Source organism: Cricetulus griseus, chromosome 4 (assembly GCF_003668045.3).
Source record: "Cricetulus griseus strain 17A/GY chromosome 4, alternate assembly CriGri-PICRH-1.0, whole genome shotgun sequence".
NCBI lineage: Eukaryota > Metazoa > Chordata > Mammalia > Rodentia > Cricetidae > Cricetulus > Cricetulus griseus.
This window is the reverse complement of record NC_048597.1, coordinates 193,256,291-193,281,165: the sequence shown is the minus strand read 5'-3', so window position 1 is coordinate 193,281,165 and position 24,875 is coordinate 193,256,291. Positions and strand designations below refer to the sequence as shown.

The 24,875-nt window shown below is 40.6% G+C and overlaps 1 protein-coding gene across 2 annotated transcripts; it reads right to left on the bottom strand.

The window, feature by feature from the left end:
* Positions 1–934: 934 nt before the first annotated feature.
* On the bottom strand, positions 935–23,280 carry Irak1bp1 (interleukin 1 receptor associated kinase 1 binding protein 1). 2 transcript variants are annotated; one of them, XM_027411053.2, is made up of 5 exons: positions 22,680–23,280; positions 13,193–13,258; positions 2,691–2,821; positions 2,448–2,592; positions 935–1,396 (listed from the first exon to the last, which is right to left on the bottom strand). In XM_027411053.2, exons 1-5 carry the CDS (start codon positions 23,220–23,222, stop codon positions 1,367–1,369), a joined length of 915 nt encoding a protein of 304 aa, XP_027266854.1. In that variant the 5' UTR covers positions 23,223–23,280; the 3' UTR covers positions 935–1,366. The 2 variants fall into 2 exon arrangements, with proteins under 2 accessions (XP_027266854.1, XP_027266853.1); XM_027411052.2 differs by lacking the exon at positions 935–1,396 and having other exon boundaries at positions 2,056–2,592; positions 22,680–23,277.
* Between the last annotated feature and the right edge of the window lie 1,595 nt (positions 23,281–24,875).

Genomic DNA, 24,875 nt, shown 5'->3' with positions numbered 1-24,875 from the left:
ATTTAACTGCTTTCAACTTATAGAACCATAAAAGCAGCCAGGGATATTCATACATGTGTGTGTGTGTGTGTGTGTGTGTGTGTGTGTGTGTGTGTGTGTGTGTGTGTGTGTGTAGAAGAGTCTACCCACATTAAAAAAAAAAAAAATGGTTGGTTACTCCCATAACGTCTGTGTCACTTTTGTACCAGTGGGCCTATCTTGTAGGCAGGTTGCTTACTGTAGCTCACAGGGTTAATAGCTGGGTCAGATTGATGGCAATGGTTTTCCTCCAGTAATATGTGTAGCACCTTAGTCACAGAGAGTGAAACTTCTTGTTGGGCATCAGCTCGGTTTCTCCATGTTCAATGCCGTATGTGGTGTCTTTGTCAATAGAGCCTTACCATCAGGTTGTGGAGAGTAACCAATAACCTTGGCAAAAGCCTATGATGTTTGGTGAAGGGGGGGTGTCTATGGGACCCCTTTGGCCAACACCTCAAAAAGATGTAACCTATTCCTGGTATTGAGGATTTTATTTGGTAGCACATGGTATCTAGTTGTGAGTGTTGTCTCCTCCACTGTATGGTAACCGTATTTAAACTCCTTTTATAATATGTATATTTTAGGATGCTTCTATAATAGTAGGTTTCCTATGACTTCAAAAGTTAGTGTTTGTTGTCCCTCCCTATGTTCCCCCTCCCCTTCTTCTTCTCATTTAATCTTCCTGTTCTAATTTTTTGATGTTGTTTTAATTCCATTGTCCCTTTACTGTATTGTTTTCCTTCTTTGGAAGATGCCCTCTTCCCTCCTATTCTCTTACTAGGCACCTTACCATTGTGGTCACTCTGATTGAAACACAGGCATTTGAAGTTTAAAACTTAACATCGACACGTAAAGCAGGCAATGTTTACCTTCCTGGGTCTGGGTTCCTTCAGTTTAGAATGATTGCTTCTAGAACTAGTCATTTACCTGAAAATTTTATTTTTCTTGACAGCTGAATAATAGTCCATTGCGTAAATCTACTACATTTTTGTTAGCCATTCATCAATAGACAAACATCTAAGCTGTTCCCAATTTCTGGCTTTATGAGTAAAATAGAAATGAATGTGAATGAGCAACTCTCCCGTAGAACTCAAACCCGACACTGTTAATGAGGCTAGAACCCATGAACTGTCTATTCTCCCTAGGGAGAAACCTACTACTATTCTATGAAAGGAATATGGCAATAAAATAACTTATAAGACATATTGCTATACCCACAGATCAGAGCATTGCTCAGCCCTCATCAGAGAAGCTTCTTCATGCAGTAGACTGTGATTAACACAGATATGCACAACTGGACCATGTGCAGAAAGTCTCCGGGGCACTCAGCCTTAAATGGAGGTCATCATCAAACTCTCTCTCTCCAAGGCTCAGGGATCTAGTCAGAAGAAAAGGCAGAAAGGTTGTAAAAACAGAGGTGATGGATGACTCCCAGGAAATGACTTCTTCAAATGCAAGGCTGATGCACATAGGAACTTACAGAGACTGTGACAGTTTACACAAGACTTGCACAATTGTAAGCCAGGCAAAATCCCAGCACAGAGAAGGAGAAATGGGCACAAAGTCCCATCCATAACCAAGAAGCTACTTGCAATTGGTAGCTGCTGGAAGAGAGAAAAAAACACTTTTCTTCAAAGGCCTCAGGGCAGGCCTCACCATCAGGAGTATTTGGCCAATCGGAATCCGTGTGTGTGTGTGTGTGTGTGTGTGTGTGTGTGTGTGTGTGTGTGTGTGTGTGCGCGCGCGCGCGCGCGTGCGCTTTGGTTTGGTTTGGTTTGGTTTGATTTTGGTGTTTTAAGAGAAAGAATATAAAGTTGGGTGGATGCTGGGGGAGGGTAAAGAGTACAATACAAAATATATTGTATGAAAAATTTTTCAAAGAGCAAAGATATAGACTGATGAAATGGAAAGCATTTTTTATGGAACCTAAACATTTTTTTTCTAGATATGCAGCTCAGATTATCTATTTCTGTACAACTGGGCAAGTAAAAGCAAGACATAACAACTGTTTTTGGAAGTAAAAAAAACAACATCAGCTGGTTTTGGTTAATTTTATTTTCAATGTATAAATTGTCAGTATACAAAAGTGCATTTTAATACATTTATTTCTCACAGTATTTCTCAGAGTGTTTTGGAAACTAGAAAGTGAGCATAAGTATTCTGTGGGATTATGTTCAAAAAGTGGCAGATTTTATACAGCATCAATATACCATACAACATGTATGTTCAGGACAGAAATAAGCACTATAAAATGTATAAAAACAGATTTGAAAATACAAATAGAGTATGCTTTAGTTGGAATTTTAAAGATGCTTTTTTTTCTTCTCTTTCCCTTTTACCTCAAAAGTAATAAACACTTTTGAAGATGCATGTATTGTTGCACTTTTGATTTTTTGTTGTACAGTTAATGAACCTGGGATTCTGGATACCTGTTGATCATCAAATTGGCCTTCCAATTCTTTTGTTTCTTCTTCTTTGATTAGTAAAGGTTTTCCCAGAGTTTGGCCAACGAGGTCACAGACTTCTTGAGCTTTGCGCCATGCATTCTCAACAGCAACAAGACAAGCTTGCCGCCTTAGGGATTAAAAGTAAAGATTAGTATGACATTAAAAGAACTGCCACACGTAATAGTTTTATTTAGAATGAATAATTTAAAGATGTGCTTAACTTACCGAAGATTTTCAATAGAACCCTGAGTGTGATAGAACTCAGGCGGGCTGATGACAACAGAGCTATCTAGTTTTTCAACCAGAAAATTACAAATATTTTGCATTTTTCCAAATTCAGTAAATGTAATGCAGACCTGTAAGTGAAATGATACTTGAAATTATTTTATGCCTCATGTAGTTTTAAAATTTTGTTTAAATCTGAGTATAAAAAGTAAAGCCAAGCTGGTGTGGTAGTGCACGCCTTTAATTTCAGCACTTGGGAGACACTCAAGAACACCTCTGTGAGTTCAAGACCAGCCAGGACTACAAAGCAAGTTTCAGGTCAGCCAGGGCTACACAGAAAGATCCTGTCTGAGCCAAATAAAAAAATAGAGAAAGGATGAAAGCAAAGGAGGGAGTAAGAGAAAAAGGGAGGGAGAGAGGGAGGGGTAAAGCCAAATTATAAAATTCTTTATTAGTAACAGATAATGAATATACCAGATAAGAAAAAAAACATTTAATGCTTATAGCTATATTATTTTCTTATTAATGACTTGTGATAATGAAATTTAAAATGATCTAATATTTGTTTATATATTTAAAAGCATTTGGCTAATTTCTAACCCTGATACCATTCCGACTCAACTCTTAGTCTAATTTATTCAATTACATTTCTGATTGGTAGTGAGTCTGTCACCCTTTACTGATACCACTGAGGGGTATGTCCCCTTCTGCTTGTTACGTGCAGAAGTGAATCTATTTCCCTATGCATCCACCTTTAAATACGGAGCAGCAGTCTCCCTTCACCAAAACTTGAAAGCTGTAGTCTTTTAAGCTTTTAATGAAAGACTAACTCTTTTCTGTTAAAGGGACTTTCACAGTCTTAAGCTGTTAAAATGAGTATGTACAGGTTCTAGAGGAGCAGGAGGAACAGAAGAGAAGCTGACCTCAGACAGCACAGACACCTGTGTTTAATCATAAATGTTATCCAATGAAGAATATTGTTCCATCTGGTCTCAGTAAATACTGGTCAGAGCAACAGTCAAGGCATCAAAGATTCAATGGATCACTTTAAATTCAAGATTGGGAACCTCCAAAGCCTAAAGTTTTCCCTTATAGTGAGTCAGTATCTCCAATTTAATCTATCCTCAATGTTCTTTCAAAGACCATTCTTTTAAGATTTACTTACTTTTATTTTATGTGTGTGGGAGTTTGGTTTACATGTGTGTGCTATGACTATGGAAGCCAGAAAAAAGGCATCAGATACTTTGGAAATGGAGTCACAGATGCTTGTGGGCTACTACATGGGTGCTGGGAACTGGACTGGGTTCTCTGGAAGAGCAGCCAGTGTTCTTAATCACTGAGACATCACTCTAGCTCCAAAGACAATCAATATCAAACCTTTGAAGTGCCCAGGCCAACCTCCCCAGATCTGGGCTGGCTGCTATATTTAGAGCGTGCACTTAGAGAGTGCACTTCTTGAACTTCACCATACTAGGCCTCTGTTTAGAGGCTGATGCTTGGTTTAGGTAATCTACCTATGGATCCTTCTGGATTGCCTTCCTTTTGACCAAAGTCAAGGCCTGGCTGCTCCCGTTTCATCCCTGGGAATGAAAGCTGTTGTGTATTATTACTTTACACTGTGTGAAGATGTGTCACTGTGGTTGGTTTAATAAAGAGATGAATGGACAATATTAGACAATATCGAGGCAGGAAGAGGTTAGCAGAACTTCTGGGGAGAGAGAGGTCTCAGGGAAGAAGAAACGTGGAGTCACCAGATGGATACAGAGGAAGCAGGGCATGTAGGAGAGGTAAAAGCCAAGAGCCACATGGGCTAACTTAAGTTATAAGAGTTAGTTAAAAACAAGCCTAAGCTAAGGCTGAGCTTTCATAATTAATACTAAGTCTCTGTGTCATGATTTGGGGCTGGTGGTGCAAGAAAGCCTGCTACAGAGAGCTACACATTCTCCTGTTGTTCTGACAGATCTTATGCTTTACCTTGAACCCTACTAGACTTCTTCCCTGTAACATCTTGGGGCCTTCTTTCCAGACTCCCCTTTGCATGAATCCTACCTGTGAAAAGGGAATCACTTTTGTCCAGTCTCCGGAAAGTGTGAGGAAGAGATATAACCAATGGAATCTTTTATGGTCTTCTCTGTCAAAATCAGTTTTTATGAGAAGGAAGAAGTGAACCCCAGAGAAGTAGTAAGGGGCTAAAATATTTTGTGGATTTTCTTTGCTGTCAGAAAGTTCCTGGGGGGGGGGGGACACACACAGGCTTCCTGGTGGCTTACTCAGGCAGGAACTGGCTCCACAACATGTACTTTCCCCTTTGCCTTCCTTGGGCAGGACAGATGAGATTCAAAATTCCTGGTCCAAAAGGGTCAAATCCTCTTAGACCAGTTTTAATTAAGACTTACTTGGCCTGAGAAGTAAGGAAGAGGTTTTAAGTTATAGTAGCTTAAAACAGTCCCGGGGTGGGGTGGGGACTTACAAAACGAGGTCAAGAGGTTTTCCCAACTTAACTTGCTTGTGCTTAGAAGAAACAAAACAAACTGCTTTCCCCCATACCAAAGCCAAGGTCACTGGCAAGAATACAAGAACAAAAAGGGGGATGTGTTTAAAATGTCTTCAAAATCACCTGTATAGAAAAGTAAAATCAATATGAGCAATCTAAATTAAAGCCTCAATATACAAATCTATAAATTTGATACTGTGTTCAAACATGTGCAGTGTTGAGGCGTGGGCAACATTCCCCGCCTCACACCATCCCCAGAGGTGGAGAAAGTGGCTATACGCCATCACTGCTGGGAGTCCTTTCTCAGTAAACCTGAGGCATGAATAAAAGGGGCAATGAGGAAGCATGGCATCACTCCAGTCCTGGGAGAGGGGAAAGCGGAAACCCAAAGACCTTCAGTGGCCTGTGGGCACACCCACCCTTGGATGGAAGGAGGTATTTGAGGGGACCAGGTGTCCCCAGCAGTCTCGGTAAACAGGTTGGGAGAAAGGCCTCCAGCCGACCCTATCTGTTCTCCCACTCTGACTCCATTGGTTAAATTTGAGTGTGAGGCCCCAGCATGGTGTGTTGACCAGGCCGTTTGTGGGGATGCACATGGAGCCGAATGGGCCCCAGTTTCCACCTCTGGGAAAGACAAACAGCAAGAAGCCTGGGAGAGATAGCCACAGAACAGGAAAGGAGGCCCCCAGGCTCTGGAGTACTGAGAACCTGGCAACACCCCAACATCCTGGTCCTGTTCTGTGCCAGCACCTGACGATGACAAGATTCTAGTTTCTGTTGGTTGTGCCCCATCACTCCCGGGGCAAGGCCCTTAGGACACCGCAGCAGTTGGGGAAAGGCAGATGAAGGAGGTGAATGCAGAAAAGCCTGAGGAAGCTCTGGCAGTGAGGCTGCTTGAGGCAGAAGGCACTGACTTAAAAGTGTTTGGGGTGGAACTTGTTGGCACTGCCATGGCGCAGCAGCAGCAGCAGCAAACAGAAGAGAACCACCTAGCTCATGAGTACACTTCACAGTACTGCTGCCCATTCCCTCAAAGAAGCTGTTGACAAAAGGCAGGCAACATTCCCAGCACACATGCAGTCAGGGTGCCACAGACTGGGATGTAGTTGTCCAGCCCATCCCCAACACAGCCACCAAACTTGGGTGCAAACATGCCAGAATAATGTGTACAGCAGTAGACTTTGCCCTCTTTCTTACAGAACCTTTCCACACTGGAGACCTAAGTGCTCAGCACCTCACAGAAGTTCCTAAACCTAATCTCCCGTTGGCCATGGATGCAGAGGAAGTGCTCAGGGTCACATGTTTTCCCCATGATGGTCACTATGGCAGCCATGGAGAAACCCCAGCTTGTTCCAGTCAGACAGAAGATTCCCCAGCTTGCTGTGTAGCCGGCTCCTGGGCTTTAGAGGCCCCTGGAGAGTAAGTTACTTGCTCAGTCTTCTCCTGGGCCAAGAGCCCTTCTCCCCTTTCTAAATAATTAGATCTGTCCCATCCTTCACAAATCTCATTTAATTTTATTACTGGTTGCTCCTCAACTCCCAGGCCCGTGGCAGTCACCTGACCTGTCTCTGACGGACAGACCTGCTTTCCCAGCAATATGCCATCTTTGGAGATGGACTCCTTTAACTTGGCACAACACCCATGCAATTTCAGCCATGTTCTTGCATAATTGTTTTACTGAGTACTGTTCTGTCATGTGGATAAAACCACAGTTTGTATGAAACATTTGTTTCCAGTTTGAGGCTATTATAACTAAAAGATGCTTTTCAAAGTGGTTGGAGATATTTTGCATTTCTGAATGTATTTTTTACTCAGTTTGCCAATTTCTATTTTTAAAGCCTAGCTAGGATTTAGAATAGGATTGTAATAAATCTATGTATAACTCACTTTAGGGAGAACAAGTATTGATAATGTTGGGTCTTCCAAATCATAAAGAAGATACATTTCTCCACTTACTTAGGTCTTTTAGAGATGTTTTATAGTCTTTAGCATATTTTATCAGCTGTATCCCTTGACATTGAAAATTTATGTCTACAATTGCTAATAGACTTTTTTCACATAACATTTTCTAGATAGATGGTGGTATTGTTCCTGAGTAAAGAGTGTTTTACTCCTTCCTTCTCAGTTTGGATATTTTTATCCTTGTCCCCTACCCAAACTACACTGACTAGAAGAATTTCAAGTATAATGTTAAAAAGAAGCCATAAGAGGAGCCATCATCTTTATATGGTACCTGGTCTTAAGCACAAAGTATTGAGTATTTCACCATAAAGGTATAATGTTACCCGCAGGTTTTTTAAATAGATGCCCCTTATCAAATTAATTAATTTTGACACAGTGAGACACAGTCTCACTATGTAGACCAGGCTGGCCAGAAACTCACAGAGATCCCTAGTGCTGAGATTAAAGTTATATGCCACTATACTGGGCTTGCAAAGAATTAAGCTATTTTTATTAAACATTTTTATTAAGAGTTGATTTTATTAAATGCCTCTTCTGAATCCACCAAAATGAACCTGTCATTTTTCTCTTTTGGTTTCTTAACAGGGTGACTCAGAATGATCAATTTTTTCAAATGTTAAACCAACCTTTTATGCTTGGGATAAATCATACTTGGCTATTATGGATTATCTTGTGTATCTAAGGCCTAGTCTCTATCCTGTTGCTGTAATAAAACCCTGACAAAAGCAACTTGAAGAGGGAAAGGGTTTATTTGTCTTAAAACTCTAGGTTACAATCCATCACTGACGGGAAATCAAAGCAGAAACATGAGACAGTCAGTGACATCCAGTCAAGAGCAGAGGAAATGACAGTATAAATGTTGGCTGACCACTCAGCTCACTTTCTCCATTTTCATACAGGCCAGAGCCCAAATACAGAGACTGGTGCCACTCATAGTGGGCCCGGTCTTTACATCATTAGCATAATCAAGACAGTCCTCCACAGACATGCATACAGGCCACCTCATCAGGACAATCCCTCACTAAGTCTCTAGTAATTCTAGATTACATCAAGTTAACAATAAAAACTAAACCACTACTACATGTATAGATATAACTGAGTTGGGGTTGCTAAAACTTTTGTTTTAAATTAATATATCTGATTGATACTGGTCTGTAGTTTTCTTTCTGATATTTACCCCACACTCCATACACACCAAGTTTTGTTACCTTCTGACTCCAAAAAGTGAGCTGGGAAGTATTACACCTTTTTCAGTTTCTGGAAAGGTCTACACAGTTGGAATGTTGTCTTTCTTAAGCTTACTTATATACCTTTTCCTGTTTAAGTTCTTCTTCAATACACGTTATTGAAAAGCATGCCACTTAAATGCTAAATACTTGCATGGTTTCCTTGAGAAATTTCTATTGGTTTCTAACTTAATTCTACTATGGTCAGAGAACATACTGTTCATGTTTCAATTGTGCTTATTATTACTGGCCCAGAACATAACCTGACTTGGAAATGCTCCAGATGAAAAGTAGGGGTGCATTATTTTGGAAATGAGTGTTCTATAAATGTCAAGCAGGTCAAACTGGCTGGCAGTCAAATCTCTTCTATTTTTACTGCTTTCTTCTTGTGTTGGCTAATCTTGGTTATCAACTTGACTGCATTGGGCATCAACTAAAAGCCAAGCACCTGAACAGGATGAAAGCAGCTTTTGCTCTTTGCCTGCTTGCCCTTACCCTCACTGGTGAGTTCACTGTCTCACTGGCCTCCTTCTCTGGGACTCTAACTAGACTGAAAACCAGCTGAGATATACAGCCTCCTGGACTGAACACTACCAGATTCTTGGCCTTTCCATTGGGAGACTAGCTGGACCACAACGTGTAAGCTAATTTTCTACTAAAACCTTACAAGTTTTATCATCTTTACACTAAGTATTCTGAAGCTTTGTATAATATTAGAAGTGTATTAAGCAGTGTATATCCTCTTGATTACCACTTTATCATTTGAATGATGTGTTCTTTGTGTGGGAACACTTGCTTTGCTCTGCTTATTAGTTGTACTGCTATTTTAGTATTTACATGTCTAGCTTTATCATTATCTATTTACAAGAGGTATATTATGCATATATGAACCTAAATAGTACACTTTAATATTTTCCATCTTGAATTACACATTATTACTATTATTTAACTTCTATGTATGGTAAGTGAGATTTTAAAAGACATACTTTAGAAAAATATCTATTAGGATAAACAGTTCCCATTTGCCATGTTCTTTATCCCACTGTGTAGACAGATGCCTTTTTCTTTCTGATATTTTCTTTTGCCCAAATGATACTACTAAACATTTCTGAAAAACAGGTCTTTAGGTAATGAATTCTCTCAGCTTATGAAAAAACCCTTTAATTGGCTTTTATTTCTGGATTTTTATTTGACATTTGACATAGAATTCTAGGTTTACCATTAGCTCCCCTCCCCCTTTTAATGGTTTATTTTTGAGATGGGATCTGGCTATGTATTTCAGACTGGCCTAAAACCTGCAATCTTCCCTACGCACTCTCCCTCCAGCTAAAATTAAAGACTGGATGGCTTGTGTACATGGGGAGGGTGCTGTATGTAGGTATGGTATAAAGGCCTGTGCATGCACTTGTGGAGGCTGGAAGCTAGCCTTGAGTATCTTCCTCTACCTCTCCTCATCTTACGTTTTGAGACAGGGTTTCCCACTGGACCTAGAACTTACCAACTGGCTGGATCGGCTGGTCAGGGAGTCCTCAAATTTTCCTTTCTTCTCCTCCCAGTTTGGGATAGCGGAAGCTACTATGCCCAGTTTTTCCTGTGGGGGCCAGGGATCCAAGCTCTGGTCCTTATGCCCATACAATGAACAATTACCCACCAAGCTACCTCTCTGGCCTCCATGGCTCTCCCTTTGCATTGTTTTCCCACAAGAACAATAGAAGACAAAAGATTTTGTGTGAAAGGAGAGATTAATTCTGCTACTGTGCAACAATACTGCAGGGCATTTAGGAAGAAACAACATATACCTGCTTTAGCAGTGTTTGTGGTTTCAAGTAAGCACTGGATCCTATCCCCTGCAGAGAAGGCATGTGGAGACTAGCGTACAGGTATTTCTTCCAGATCCAGATGGTGTAAAAGCTTTTGGACATACACACATAAGTAGAACTGCTAGATCATCTGGGAGTTTGTTTAATATTCTGAAAAAATCCATATTATTTTCTAAACAAACTTTACCATTTTACATTGCCATTGGCGATGTATAAGGTTCTAACATCTCCACCTCCACACATAACACTGTGTTTTGCTTTTTTGATAATAACCATCCTAAGAGGTGTGATGTTATAATTCATTGTGGTTTTGAGTTCTATTTCTCTGAAAATTAGAGATGCTGAATGCCCCTTCATTGGGGCATTTTGATAAATATCTGCTGTGGCATAATCCTTCTGTACACTGTGAATATGTATTATCTCACTGGTTAATAAAGAATGACTAGCAGGTAGCCAGGCAGAAGGTATAGGTGAGACACCCAAACTAAGGATGCTGGGATGAAGAAGGGCAGAGACAATGGAGTTGCCAGGAGATGCAAAAGGAGCAAGTCATGCCACATGGCAATACATAGATTAATAGAAATGGGTTAATTTATGTTGTAAGAGCTAGTTAGTAATAAGCCTGAGTCAATGGCCAAGCATTTATAAATAATAAGTATCCATTTTGGTTATTTGGGAACTGGCAGGTGGGAAAGAAAAGCCTGCTTACAAATATCTATTCAAGCCATCTGTAAATTTTTAAATCATATTATGTGCTTCTGTGCTAATGTGTTTTATATGTCTAACTACCATTTAACCATAATACATACATTTAGTAGTTCATGAGAAGACTAGAATATGTTAGACATTTGTAGAATTTGCTACATTCATTGCCATAAAGTCACCCATCTTTCTTTTTGAACAGGTTAGTGCACTTTGTATCTTGTATTACCATGATCTCCACTGACAATTGATAATGACCTAAAGGCAACCATATACTGGGATGTAGAGTATAGTATAAGGTCTGGATTCCAGGGAGTCCTGTGTCCAGGGAGTCACACACTTTCTTTCCTTCCTTCCTTTTTGTTTTTGTTTTTTTTTGTTTTGTTTTTGTTTTTTGAGACAGGGTTTCTCTGTGGCTTTGGAGGCTATCCTAGTAGACCAGGCTGGTCTTGAACTCTCATAGAGATCTGACTGTCTCTGCCTCCCAAGTGCTGGGATTAAAGGCATGTGCCACTACCACCCAACCAATCACACTCTTTCTGAAGACATCAGAAAACTACAGGAGAAGGAAGAGCAGAGTGCAGCCCAATTCTCAAACAGCCAAGGACTCTTGCTGAATTGGTACCTTTAGTCTTAGAACAACTCAGTGATCTGAAAAACCCTTTGGTCTTCCATCCCTTGTTCAGTACCGGAAAAATCCCTTCCCTGTGCTCTTGGTGAACCTTTATAATAATAAACCTATGTACAATTGGGGGTGATGGTGCCAGACTGTAACCCAGCACTCAGTAAGCTGACACAGGAAGAGCATAAATTTGAGACTAGTGTTAGTATTCAGGCATCTGTACTGGCCTGTTCTTGACAGGATACGCCCTCAGCTGCAGCCATTAAGAGCACCACCTGTGCATATTCAGTATGATCCCTTTTAAAAGGGCCCTGCCTATATTTCCCATCCTTCTCTCTCTCCCACTCTTTCCCTTCTTTCCTTTCTCCTCTCTCCTGTTGTTCCTGTCTCTGGAGGCCAGTCTCCCCTCTTCCCTTTCCCCTTTTTATGATCCCTTTCCCTAATTAAAAAACAAACAAACAAACAAACAAACAAAACCCCTCTGCTTGAACCCTGTCACATGCTCTTTCTCTAGAGCACCGGTTTTCTTAAATTACAACAAATGTGGGCTACATATTGAGACCCCACCTAAAAAATAAACAAAAACAAAGTATCTACCCCCCTAACTAGGATTGCCTACTCCTACATTCATTACAACTTGAATCCCTAATAGGTAAACCCTTAGAAGAAGCCAATATCATCCTAACGTTAAAACTCTATAATTCAGAATCTTCATACTGTCAAAATAATTTATGCCAAATGGATGCCTAAGCTTATAATGAATAATTGTAAATTTCCTTGTGATAGTTGCATTTTAGATAGAGCAATCACAAGATAATTAAGACGATTGTTTATTGGTGAAATTCCTATCCTGAGGGACAAGGGAGTCACCTTTCCAATGTCCATTCTGTCCTGCTTCTCTGATCTTACCCTTCATCTCTGAGAAGTAGGAGCCTGAGTGATCTAACCTTGATTTTAATACTAGGAAGCACTAACACACTAACTGACAGGAGAGCACCAGTGGCTTCCGGAGGTGTTTTCTACCTCTAGAGAGAAAGATTTTCTCACTGGTAGACAAGATTCTACTCTAACTCAGTCATCTTCATTTCCTATGACTAAGCATCTATCTGAAAACACAGAGTCAAAAACAGCAGTCTTACACTCCTAGACACACTGTGATATAAAAGCCAACCTCCAGTACTTGAGAAGCACAGCCATGCCAGCATCTCAGTTTTCAAGGATGGAGCATTCTGAAAACAGTGCGCTTCCTCTTAATGTGGATAAAGACTGCATGATTTAAAATTTAAATCATATTTAGCACAGTGACCATGAAATTGTATTGAGAAACAAGAGAATGTTTAAGAAGTGTCTTTATAGAATGTTTTACAGCTTTTTCACATAGTTTTTAATCTAAGGAAAATTTCTTTCCTGTAGTGATTCCTGCTCACCAGCCGATAATATTACTAAAAGTCTGTGGTACTTAGCTGCTATTTCCCTGCTACACCATTTCTCTTAAGTAGATCTCATTAAACTTATTTTAAAGCATCACAAGATATATATTATCAGAACAATTTTAAGAAAAACCATCTTCTATCATCACCATAAGAATCATTTCTCTGGTAAATTTCAGTTTGAGAATACAGCTAGATTGCAGCTGCCTCCACAAAGTTAAGTGCTTTCAATTACTCTGTACATACCTCGGCTTCCATGTGATATGCATTTTCTACTCTTCGAATATCCTTTGTCACTGTTACATTTTCTGTCTGAAACACAAAGTACCAGAGTAAAGTTACTAAACCTTTGGCTACTAAGTCAGTTGTTTTTACCTGGGAATTTAGAAGCCTGAGTTTGAAATAGGAAGACACACAGTTTACAAAATGAACTGCCTGCCTTGATGTTTCAAACTTCCTTCAAACTGCCATGAGATCAATCAGAGGCCTATAAATGCTGTTCAGAAATGACTCCGTTCCCACTTCTGTTTTGGTCATTTATTTCACTTGTACATTAAGTATGAACTTACTTGACAAAGTACCTATCGTGTACTTTTGGGTAAGTTATTCAGTATTTTTTGAGCCTTTGCTTCCACATGTGTAAAATCAGGTCAACAGACACACCAGCTGGTTGTTATAATGATTTAAAAACGAGTTGTGTGTAAAGTACATGGATAGAGAAGACAAAAGACAGAAGTGGGCCCCATAATACTACAATACAGAATTCCACTATGTCTTTCCTGCCCCAATGTATTTCTCCAACTATGAGTCAAAGGAAAAATAGAAGAAAGGAAGGAAGGAAGGAAGGAAGGAAGGAGGAAAGAAGATCCCACAACCAACAAATACACTTAGATGACCATGAATGTCCCTGAACCTTCCCACAGATATGGAGTTCTTCTGTCTAGGAAGCAAGTGCTGAGTGAATGAGTATTATTTGACATGGGCACAGCCATGTCAAGGACACCAATGCCTTGGCTCCATGGGAGTGGCAAAGCCTTTTCCAGTCAGAATGCTGACAGTGTATGCAGAAAATTGCCTCTTTAATTTAAACACACACACACACACACACACACACACACACACACACACACACTTACCACCCTCGAGACTGCTCCTCTGAGATTAACTAACCCTGCCTCCTTGTTAGGCTATATATAATAACCCCACCTCCCCATTCTACTGCATGTAATAAACACAGTGAGCTTCTGGAGTGCTGCAGCCTCTCTATCAGAGAACAGTCTTTCTGTGTCCTTGTGCATGTCATTTCTTATATGCCCTTTCCATCTCAGATCAATCCCTTGATGCTTGATCACAGGTCAGACTCAGTGTAAATTAACTCTGCTTCCATATTCCCCCTTCCCAGTGAGAAGGAAGATTTGCTCACACATTTGCTGAACACCTGTATACAGGTAAGGCAGTTTCTGAACTGCTAACTAGTATACGCTGGAAAACAGATTTATCCATCAGAGGAGCATGGTTTCTGCACTTTTATCTACCCCTGTGGTTTCCAGATAAAACACTATTTTAAGTGGACACCCTCCCCCTTTAGTACAGCTGTGTCCTTTGTTATAACAGAATTGGGTTCCTTTATCAAGTCTAAATTCTGTCCTGGGATTAATGTCTAACAGCCTGTTTGATACCTTGCCTCCCCCCAGTTTTTGAATGTTAATATTCACTTTTTGTGACTTCACAGTTCTTTGGGTTTTGACAGATGTTTACAGTAATATACCAACTTCTCCAGCACAGTGAAGAATTTTCCTCCACATTCAAGGTTTCTTGTGCAAGATCTCCTTTACAGTCAACCACTGAGCGGCCTCTGTAGGTTTGTCTTTCTGACTGTCATATGAATGGAATAATGAAACATCTGTCCTTTTGGTCTGGCTTTGTATTTACCAATATATACCTAAATGACTACATTTTGGCCACACTATAAGTTAGGGGCCAGAGATATTGTTAAACACACTACAATATACAGGTTAACCCAACAAAAGGGAATTATCTAGCTGAAAGTGTCAACAGTGCTAAGGCTGAAAAATCTACCATGCCAGCCTATTTCACGAGGCTTTCCTTATAGTTACAATTTTGTTTCTTCATACATATAAAAGGCAGACGTTTAAAACAAATTGGTCTGTAGGGAGAAATGCTGACCACGCCTGATTGGGAGCTGGCACAGGTGACACTGACCATGACCACTTGGGCGTGGTCAGAGTGATGTAGCAAGGCTAGATGCTGACATACAGAAGAATCTACCAGCCCTTGGAATTCTCCTGCATTTGTTATCAAAAATAAGTCAGGTAAGTAGAGAATGCTGACCCACCTGAGAGCCATCAATAAAATAATTCAGCCAATGGGCTCTCTGAAGCTTGGAATGCCTTTGCATTCCTTGATTCCTAAGGGATGGCTGATCATAGTCATTGATCTGAAAGATTGTTTTTTCACTATACTGTTACAAGAAAATGATAGAGAAAAATTTGTGTTTACTGTACTAACTCTTAATAATTCACATCCAGTTAAGAGATTTCAGTGGAAGGTTTTGCCACAAGGAATGTTAAATAATCCTACCTTGTGCCAGCACTTTGTGCAAAAATCTTTAGAGATAATTCATAATAAATTTCCACAATCCATACTTTATCATTATATGGATGATATTTTATTATCAGATTCTAATAAAGAAACATTGGAATGAATGTTTGAAACAGTGAAGGAAGTTCTACCTCGTTGGGGTTTACAGATTGCCCCAGAAAAGATACAAAGAGGAGATTCTATTAATTATTTAGGTTACAAGATAGACTTACAAAGAATCAGGCCTCAAAAAGTACAAATTAGAAGAGATCGTTATCAAAATCTTAATCGTTTGCAGAAACTGCTAGGAGAAATTTCTCAACTACAGACAATAATTGGTGTAGGACATGACTTAAAGCATTTAAAAATGGCCCTTAAAGGGAACAAGGACTTAAACAGTCCACGAACATTATTCGCTGAGATGGAAAAAGAATTACAATGGGTGGAAAGCAGATAAAACTGACAATGCTCCAGCATATGTTTCCACTAAATTGGAACAGTTTTTCAAATATTATAACATCAAAATTGATCAAGATTCAAGTCAAAAAAGAAATTCCTCTGGATGAGGAGAAATGACAGGTATACAACCAAGGTACTTCTCATAAACTGTATAGAAACCTCACAAAGGAAAGGGAAGTGTTTTGTTTTTATTTTTACAGGAAAACTCATCTCCAGAAGGCAAAAGACACTCCATCGGTAGATACTTAAAGAAGAGAAGGTAGCCATATCCATCAAACAAAACTCTAAAAATACATCTACATTTATTTCTCTTTACTTCCTAGTCCCTATTCAATTAAACCAATGCTGGCTTTAGAGTTGGATTTGGCTTTCCTCCTCTAAATCCAAGTACATTGTTAAAATGAAATTCAGAGTTTCTGTACTATATCAAAAAGCCAATTGATGTAATACAGAATAAGAGAAAAATTGGGGACTGTCATTTGTCTTTTTTTGGCTCTTTCTCTCCAGGTATACATCCCTCATGATTGTTATTTTCCCATTGTTGCCTTTCCCGGTATGCACACATATACAAGTAAAAATTTCTCTGCTAACATTTATGTTTGAGTCACACACAGCCAATGAAGAACTGCCTGACAGCAATCCCTGGACACTCCAGAAAGAAAATGGGCCACACCTTCTCGAGTACACTGGATCCAACTTGCTTCCTTTCAACTGACACTCTGGCCAGAACTTCAGGTACTGACTTCAATCAATACAAGAACTTCAATCAAGATAAGGACTTCAACCTGGACCTTCAATCAAGCATGTCCCACCAGACACGGACTGGATATAACCCATTCAGGACTTTCACTATACTAACATTTTCTTCCCACAGGACCCCAGGAGACTGTCCTCGTCCCAGTTCAGCAGGAAGTAGCTTGGAGAATACTACGCCCCTTTTCCCACTGTTGACACCTAGTTAGTGCTAGTTTCCTATTGTTTTAGGTTGGGCTTGGAAGGAGGTGCTCAAGCTTGGACGTCTCTTTCAGATGACTTTAAGGTTTAGTTGGAATAGATATAGTTAAGATGTGACATTAGTAGATTATTATAACTTCTTGTAATTCACCTTTATGATTGTTAATTATAGACAATTACACAGCTAAGTTTTAATCCTCTTTTAGACTAAAAGGGGAATTGTAGGGGGAAATGCCTACCACGAACCCGCTTGGGGGCTGGCACAGGTGGGTGTGGTCAGAGTGACGTAGCAAGGCTTTAAACATAAGGGATGCATGCAGCTCTCTTTTCCCTCTCCTGCCTGGCTGAATGTCTCGTGAGTACTTCCTTAATAAACTATCTGTGGTCAATCTAGTTCTGACTCTATAGCTTTCCACATTATTGGTCAATACAGGAATAGATATTTAAGTAATATGAAAAAGTAGGGTAACAGTCTCAATGGCCATAAAAAGCTATATATGAATAAACTTAAAAAGTAAAAAACCATACAACTGTACAGAAAAATTTTGAATATACTTACTATGGCACAATATTGTAAAATCAGCAGTTGTTCTGAAATATATATGCCTAATAGCAAATATAAAGGGAAGTTCTACTTGTACTGTAGAAGTTTTTACCATCACAATTACAGACTGTATCTCCATGTTCCCATTGAACATGCCCTGTTCCCTGCAGGCAGGAAATCCTTCCAGGACAGTAATGAGGGGAGAACATGGCCTTAAAGGCTTTACAAAGATGTAATAATTTAAACTGTGGATAATATAGGAGCACCCCAAGAACCCATTGTTTTACTCTAGGTCTGGGTCAAAATCTCCTAAGAATGCAAAATCCAAAGACTTGGAATATTTCAAAACAAGAGGCAGTATGGAATCCTTATGTCATAGTTACTCTCCTCCTCCTGAGCAGCGACTGTGTGATTCAAGCAAGCCTTGAGAGATCACAACCATTTTGGATTAGCACAATTGCTTACCACAGATATGCAGATAGCAAAATATAAGTTAGTTTGTCTATAGCATTTCTCTTGCCACAAACAGAAGTTTAGGTTGTCCACCAGGCCTTGTTTCTGTATTTATTCCTGTGTATGAGAGCTTTGCTCACATATATGTATATGTACAATGTGTATGCTTGGTGCCCATACAGTTTAGAAGAGGTCATCAGATCTCCTGAAACTGGAGTTAACAGAGGGCTGTGAGCTGCCATGTGTGTACTAGGAATTGAACAAAGGTCCTTGGCAAAGAGCAACAAGTGCTCTCAACCACTGAACCATGTCTCCAGCTTACAGGACTTTCTAACGTGGTTACAATAACTAACTGTGGCTGTTTCTTAGGATGACTTATCATTGTGTGGTATAAGGATTGGGATGGCTGCAGCACGTTGAGTCAAACAGGAAGACACCAGGAAAGTCAGGGGACTAGCCACATCAAACCTGACTAGCCACAAAATAAGCTGACTTTGCAGTTATGTAAAATGGTGTTTTTTTTTTTAAAGGTGAGTTATCATTTTTCGAGGTTAACACTGACTAATGAAGGATATCAGGTACAGCCTCCTATCTTGTTAACAGAAAATAAAACTCTTGTTATTTTACCAGAATAAACTCCAAGCATAGAATATTTAATGAACTATTAGGGTCTCTAAAGGTTCCAGGATGTGTCATCTAATGGCCATATTGCCTTAGAACTATGGACTGAATAAACAGTATATTAAAGGTAGAAAACATACAAAAAAGATGAACAAATTTGGCTAAATAAACTGTCAAAACTTTGAGAGCTTAAAACTATGTAAGTTATATGACCAAGATGCAGATTTGTTTTTTGCATATATGACATCAATAAGTTATTGGTAATCTTAAAAGGCAGAAAAGGCAAAGAAAAATGGGCAAAGTATTATGACTAAAAATTTATATGGAAAAAGCTTAACTTGAAAATACCATGTCTATGAACTTCTGGTCCCATTCTGTGTTTCCTGCTCAGGGTTATGTGAACAGGTCATGCTGCAGAAACTTAGTGGCTCCTGCCACCAGGCCTTCCCTGCCACCATGGTGAGACCCTTTGAAACTGAACCACAATAGACTCTTTCTCTTTCAGGTTGCTTGTCAGTAAAGCTGTATAGCCACACACTTCTATGTTCAGCCTCCAGTTCTCTCCTCTAGTGTCTGAAATCTCTCCCAGGCTGCCCAGTGTCTTCTGCGTTGCAGCCACACCGAACCAAACTACTCAGAGTGCTGTTAGCATATATATGCCTGCCTGCCTGCCTGCCTGCCTGCCGCATTTCTGATGTGGAACTGGTCTTTGGCCAGTGCTTAACATTTTGACCGATGTCACTTCCTTTATGAAGTCTTTCTGGAATTCTTAAGGTAAAATAAGTACTATACATGTACTTTCATGGCAGCATGAATCATACTGTTCTATTCTGAGCATGGGTTTCCAGCAGCAGAAGACTGAAAACTTATTGCCTCTGTCTCCATCAAATCCCTTCCCTCAGGCCTCAGGGAAGAGGAGGCAGGAGCAGTGGGCAAGAAAGAGGGGAGGGACAACAGGAGAACAAAGGCCTTCTAAAATAACTAAGCAACACTCATATGATCTCATAGACTGTGTGATTCAAGCAAGCCTTGAGAGATCACAAAAATCACAGGGCCTACATGGGTCTGCACCAGGTACCCTGCATATACACTATAGCTTTTAGCTTAGTATTTGTATGACACCCCTGGATGTGTGAAGGAGCAGCTCGATGATTCCTGCACCTTCTCTTGGGGTTCTTTAATTTTTCTGTTTGCTTGTCTTTTCCAACTTTGACATGATGATTTCTGTTTTATCTTATACTTTTTTTTTTTAAATGTTTGGTTGCTATCTCTTAGAAGCCTGTTCTTTTCTAATGAGATAGAAAAGAGTGGAGGTAGGGAGGAACTGGAAGGAGTAGGGGGAAGGAAAACTGTATTCAGATTATATTGTATAAGAAAAGAATCTATGTTTAATAAAAGGGGAAAAAGAAAAAAACATAGAATAAAATTAATATATAAATTAAAAAAAGAAACATATAGTTGCTTTTTAAAGCTTTTACTGGAAGAAAAAACTAAACATACTTGTGTGATTGGCACTTTGGGAACTGGTGATAAGTCAGGTTTGGAGAAAAAAGATAAATGTCTCTAAATATTTTGCCTTTCAAATCTCTCTCTCTCTCTCTCTCTCTCTCTCTCTCTCTCTCTCACACACACACACACACAATCATTATCTCTCTTCTTATTGCTTACCAACTTGCCTGAGGCATATATAGTTATTGAAAATAGTACAATTATGAGTAGGCAAACAAATTATTCACTCTAATCTGCAATGTTTGTATGCCCCATTCATGTATTAAAACCTAATCACAGGTGTGAGGGTATAAAATGGTCTTTGAGATTAGATGATGAGGGTGAAGCCTTATGGATGGAACTAGTTGTGTCCTTAGTAAGAAGAGGCCCCAGTGAGATGCCTTGTCCCTTCCTGTCATGTAAGGACACAGGGAGAAGGCGCCATCTATGTACCATGAACTGAATCTTCACCAGACCAAATCAAAGCCTTAGCCTTGCTAACCTCCAGGACTACAAACACTAAGTTTTGGGAGCTACTCAAACAGTGATATTTCGTTATAGCAGCCCCTGAAGTTAAGACCACATTAGGTTAAGTACCACGCAGAGCTGAAATTGAGATGCCTAATAAATGGTTCTCGGCTAAGTAAACACTATTCAGAACTTTACAACATTTTCCCAATAAAACAATGCTAAAATGGATTGCTATATCTTCACACAAATTCATAAATCCATGATCTACAAATAATTGAGCTAACAGCTTATGAATTGTTTCAACTTTTTCTCTTGTTTAAAAGCATTTTCCATTATATGCATTATGTATATGAACATTACTCAAATGTCATCATTCTGAGTGAGCAGTGCAAGAATTAAATTGACTGACACACTTTATTTGAAGTAAAAAGTGGAGAATTGTATAGCAGGGATTAGGGTTGAGAAAGGAATGCCAAGACTGTGATTTTGGTCTGGGTCTTTAAAAACAAGTAGAAGTTATCTAGACTGAGAGGGGACAGAACACTTTATTTGAAGTAAAAAGTGGAGAATTGTATAGCAGGGATTAGGGTTGAGAAAGGAATGCCAAGACTGTGATTTTGGTCTGGGTCTTTAAAAACAAGTAGAAGTTATCTAGACTGAGAGGGGACAGAAGCCAGGGAGAAAGGATGAGAAAGTCAGGTTCCACCCCTTAAGCAGGTATTTAGATTGAAAGGGGTCCTTGAATCAGAAGAGTATGTATTTACAAGCCAATATTTCAGAGTTTAAAATATATAATGTTATAAAGACTTTGTGAAGACCATAATTTACCCTGAGAAATACCATTAGTGATTTTTATACTATCTGTTGAACAAACTATCTGTATGAGTGCTTTCCTCCTTGAGCAAAGATAATTTGGGAGATTACAGTCCTCCTGTACCTTGCCTTGAACAATGACTTTGAATGTAATTACTGTATTTATTTTGTTTTACATATTAGGAGTTAGAAACATGGATTCAGATTATTAATGACATAAAATACTAACTACATTATTCAAACAGGACTGCAACAGGTTACTTAGGAGACTGTTTTATATTTTAAATCCACTTTATTTACATTATTTACAATTAACATTTAAACTTTCTAAACTGTAAAATAACTTAGAAAGTTTTTGTTTTTCCCCCACCCAGGTCATTTCAGTTATTCTGGTTTTAAATGCAACACAAATACATTTTCTTTTAAAAATAGAGACCTGATTTTCGAAGGTATGGCATTTCTAGTACAGAAGTAAGATTTTGTTTCACTTTGAACAATTCAAAGTTACCCCAGAAAATCATGGTTCCTGCAGTTCGGGTCCTGTTTTGTACAACGATAACCTTGAGATAGCTGTCTGTGGCTTCTAAGTTTCTGAAGCGTGACAAAGTTGAAAGCAACCTCGATTGTGGTTTCAGGAATAGGGTTTCAAATATCGTTCTTTAAAGTTCAGAGCATTATTTTATCTCTCTAAATCTGGAAAACTGGGATATTAAAACATGCCTAAAAGAGTTGATGTGTGGAGTAACTAGGGCTATTTCCGTTTTTGCCCCATTCCTTAAAGGAGGCTTAAGGTGATTTGTTTCACGGATGTGTCTAGGAAGTAGAAGCATTTTACCTATGATAGCTACACATCCTGATTTTTTTTTTTAAGTTAAAACTAAAAAAGTTGGGAAATGTGGAGTAGGTGGTCATCGTAAACCAAAAACGGGTGCTAAATCTGCAATGACACTTAAGACCCACTCCACAGGAACCTTTGATTGGGAGGACGCAGTTCAAGCTCCTCCTCACCTGCCAATTTCAACATGTAGGCAGAATAAAAACTACCCACAAAGGGGGGTTGTGGTCCAACCCTCTACTTAGGCAAGCATTTACAGGTAACTTTTCAAGAAAACACTTCATCGCTCTAAGCTTAAAAACAAAATCACCGGAGGAGCAAAGGTGACCAGATTAAAAACCTCCCCAATCTGCATTCGGGATTTCAGGTTCAGTAACTGCTGTCATTTAGATTCGAGAAGGGAGGGTCAAAGCATCCACTGCGCCCTGGAAGGAATACCGGGGTAACAAAGCATCTGCCCTAAAGCTCCAGGGTCACCCGCCCCGCAGGCTCACCTGCAGACCCTGCTGCTGGAGGCTTTGCGTGATGTAGTCCAGGCGGCGGGACACACTCTTCTTGGCCTCGGCGGCTGCCTCCTTCGTGCTGCTCACCCGCACGATCACCTGCGCCCGGTCCGGGCTGGCGGACACCTCGGCCGCGCCGCTCACGTGGACCTCGCGGGCTCCGGGGTGGGCCTTCGCAGCGTGGGAACGGCTGCCGACGGGCTGCGTCTCCAAGGTCGGGATCGGGTTGTTTTCCCGGCCCAGGTTAGCCCAGGGAACCAGTTCCATGAACACCCGCGACGGAGGGGCGGGTTGCAGCGACATAGCCGGGGCAGCTGCGTTGCCATAGCAATGCTGGCTGGCAGGCGAGGAACGACGCCCGGCTCCCGCGCGCCGCTGCTTGGCGCGGCGCAGAGGATGCCGGGATGAAACGGGGTGGAGGCTGGGGTGGGGGAAGTGCGGAGCGAGGGAGCCGCTGCTGACGAGGAGAGATCCGTCGGCGGCGGCGCTAAGTAGGCCGAGTGTGTCGGTACACGTCGGATCTAGTGGTCTCATGGCCTGCAAGAGCCTGGGCAAGCCATCCTGGGCTCGCGGTCAGTGAGCGCGGGCCTACCACGTGACCTGGCCGTCCCCACCCCCGCCTCAGTCAGCAAGGGGACAAGGGGACGTGGCCTCCGTTTCCGGAGTGTGTGACCCACCCACCCCACCCCAACCCTGTCTTCCTGGGTTTTCTGGTGCAGGTCGGCGGCCCCGTTTGTCAGGAGCCCATCCTCTCACCCGCAAGCACTTGTTTTGATGGTGAGAATTTTCTCTTCAGAGAAACAGCGTTTTGCCAATGAAGAGTTGGGACAGTATGTGGTTCCTGGAGTCAGTTTTTCCAGGACAATGCTGTTTTTTTTCACAACTGCAGAAAATAAGGGATGGCTGTTGGCGGGAGCTACGCTCTCTGAGTAACGCTGGTCTTGAGCGTGGGTTTTCAGCCGGGTATGGCAGGCATGTCTTGAACTTGTTGAGTGTACCTTCCTCTCTCCTTCTTGGAGACAAGGTCAGGTATGTAAAGCGTCCTCACTGGCCTGGAACCGTGTTCACCAGACTGACTTCCAATGAGGTTTCTGCCCATCTCTTGACGGAGTCTTTGTAATGAAAAGCCCAACTTTCCCCCTTCAAGGCTTCCCCTTATAGTATTTTACCTCACCCCACCATCAGTCTCTCTCTCTCCGACTCCCCTCCCTGTCCCTTTCCTCCCCGTTCCTGTACCTCTCCCTCTTTCTCTTTCTTCTTTCACTCTCCCCTCCCCACCCACCTCACCCCCTTCTCTCTCTCTACCCCTGGATGGAGTGCAGAGATTCAAAACCAGCACACCTGGCCTACAGTTATTTTCTCAATCACCAAGTGAGGTCTTTGTGAAGACAGCTGCTCTGTTTACTGTAATTTTATTACCAGATTCAGGAGGAGACAATTTTGAAAAGAAAAAAAGATAGTAGGAAGTAGTTTCTTACAGAAACTGGAAAAAGTCAACCATCTTCATGATTTTTTTTCCCTCAAATTTTAAAAAACTGGATGACAATTCATCTAGATTAGGTGGTAATCTCTTCCATTGTTCCATCAGTAGGTTAACATAATTGTTTAGTTGTGGTGGTGGTGGTGGTTGTTTTTTTGTTTTTGTTTCTTTGAGACACGGTTTTTCTGTGTAACAGCCCTAGCTGTCCTGAACTAGCTCTTTAGAACAGGCTGAGCTACCAGTGCTAGGATTAAAGGCATGTGCCATCACCACCGCCAGGCAATTGCTTAGTTTGATGTTTATTGTCAGATGAGAATATTTACTATATAATTTAAAAACTTTCCTCCATATACATATATGTATATTTTACAACTCGAGGCAACTAAACTATCTCTTAAAATTGGAAAATTGGGGGATTTTTTTTTTCCAGAGTTTCTCTGTGGCTTTGGAGGCTGTCCTGGAACTAGCTCTCATAGACCAGGCTGGTCTGGAACTCACAGAGATCCACCTGCCTCTGCTTTCTGAGTCCTGGGGTTAAAGGCGTGCACCACCACCGCTCGCTTGGAATCAAGTTACTTTAATGAATGAATGATGTCACAGGCAAAAAAAAAAAGCGGGGGGGGGTAGAGAAAAAAAAGAAAACAATGGAAGAGTACTATAAATTTTTCAGATTGGTGGAAAAATGATTAAGTTGTATAATTGGCTAG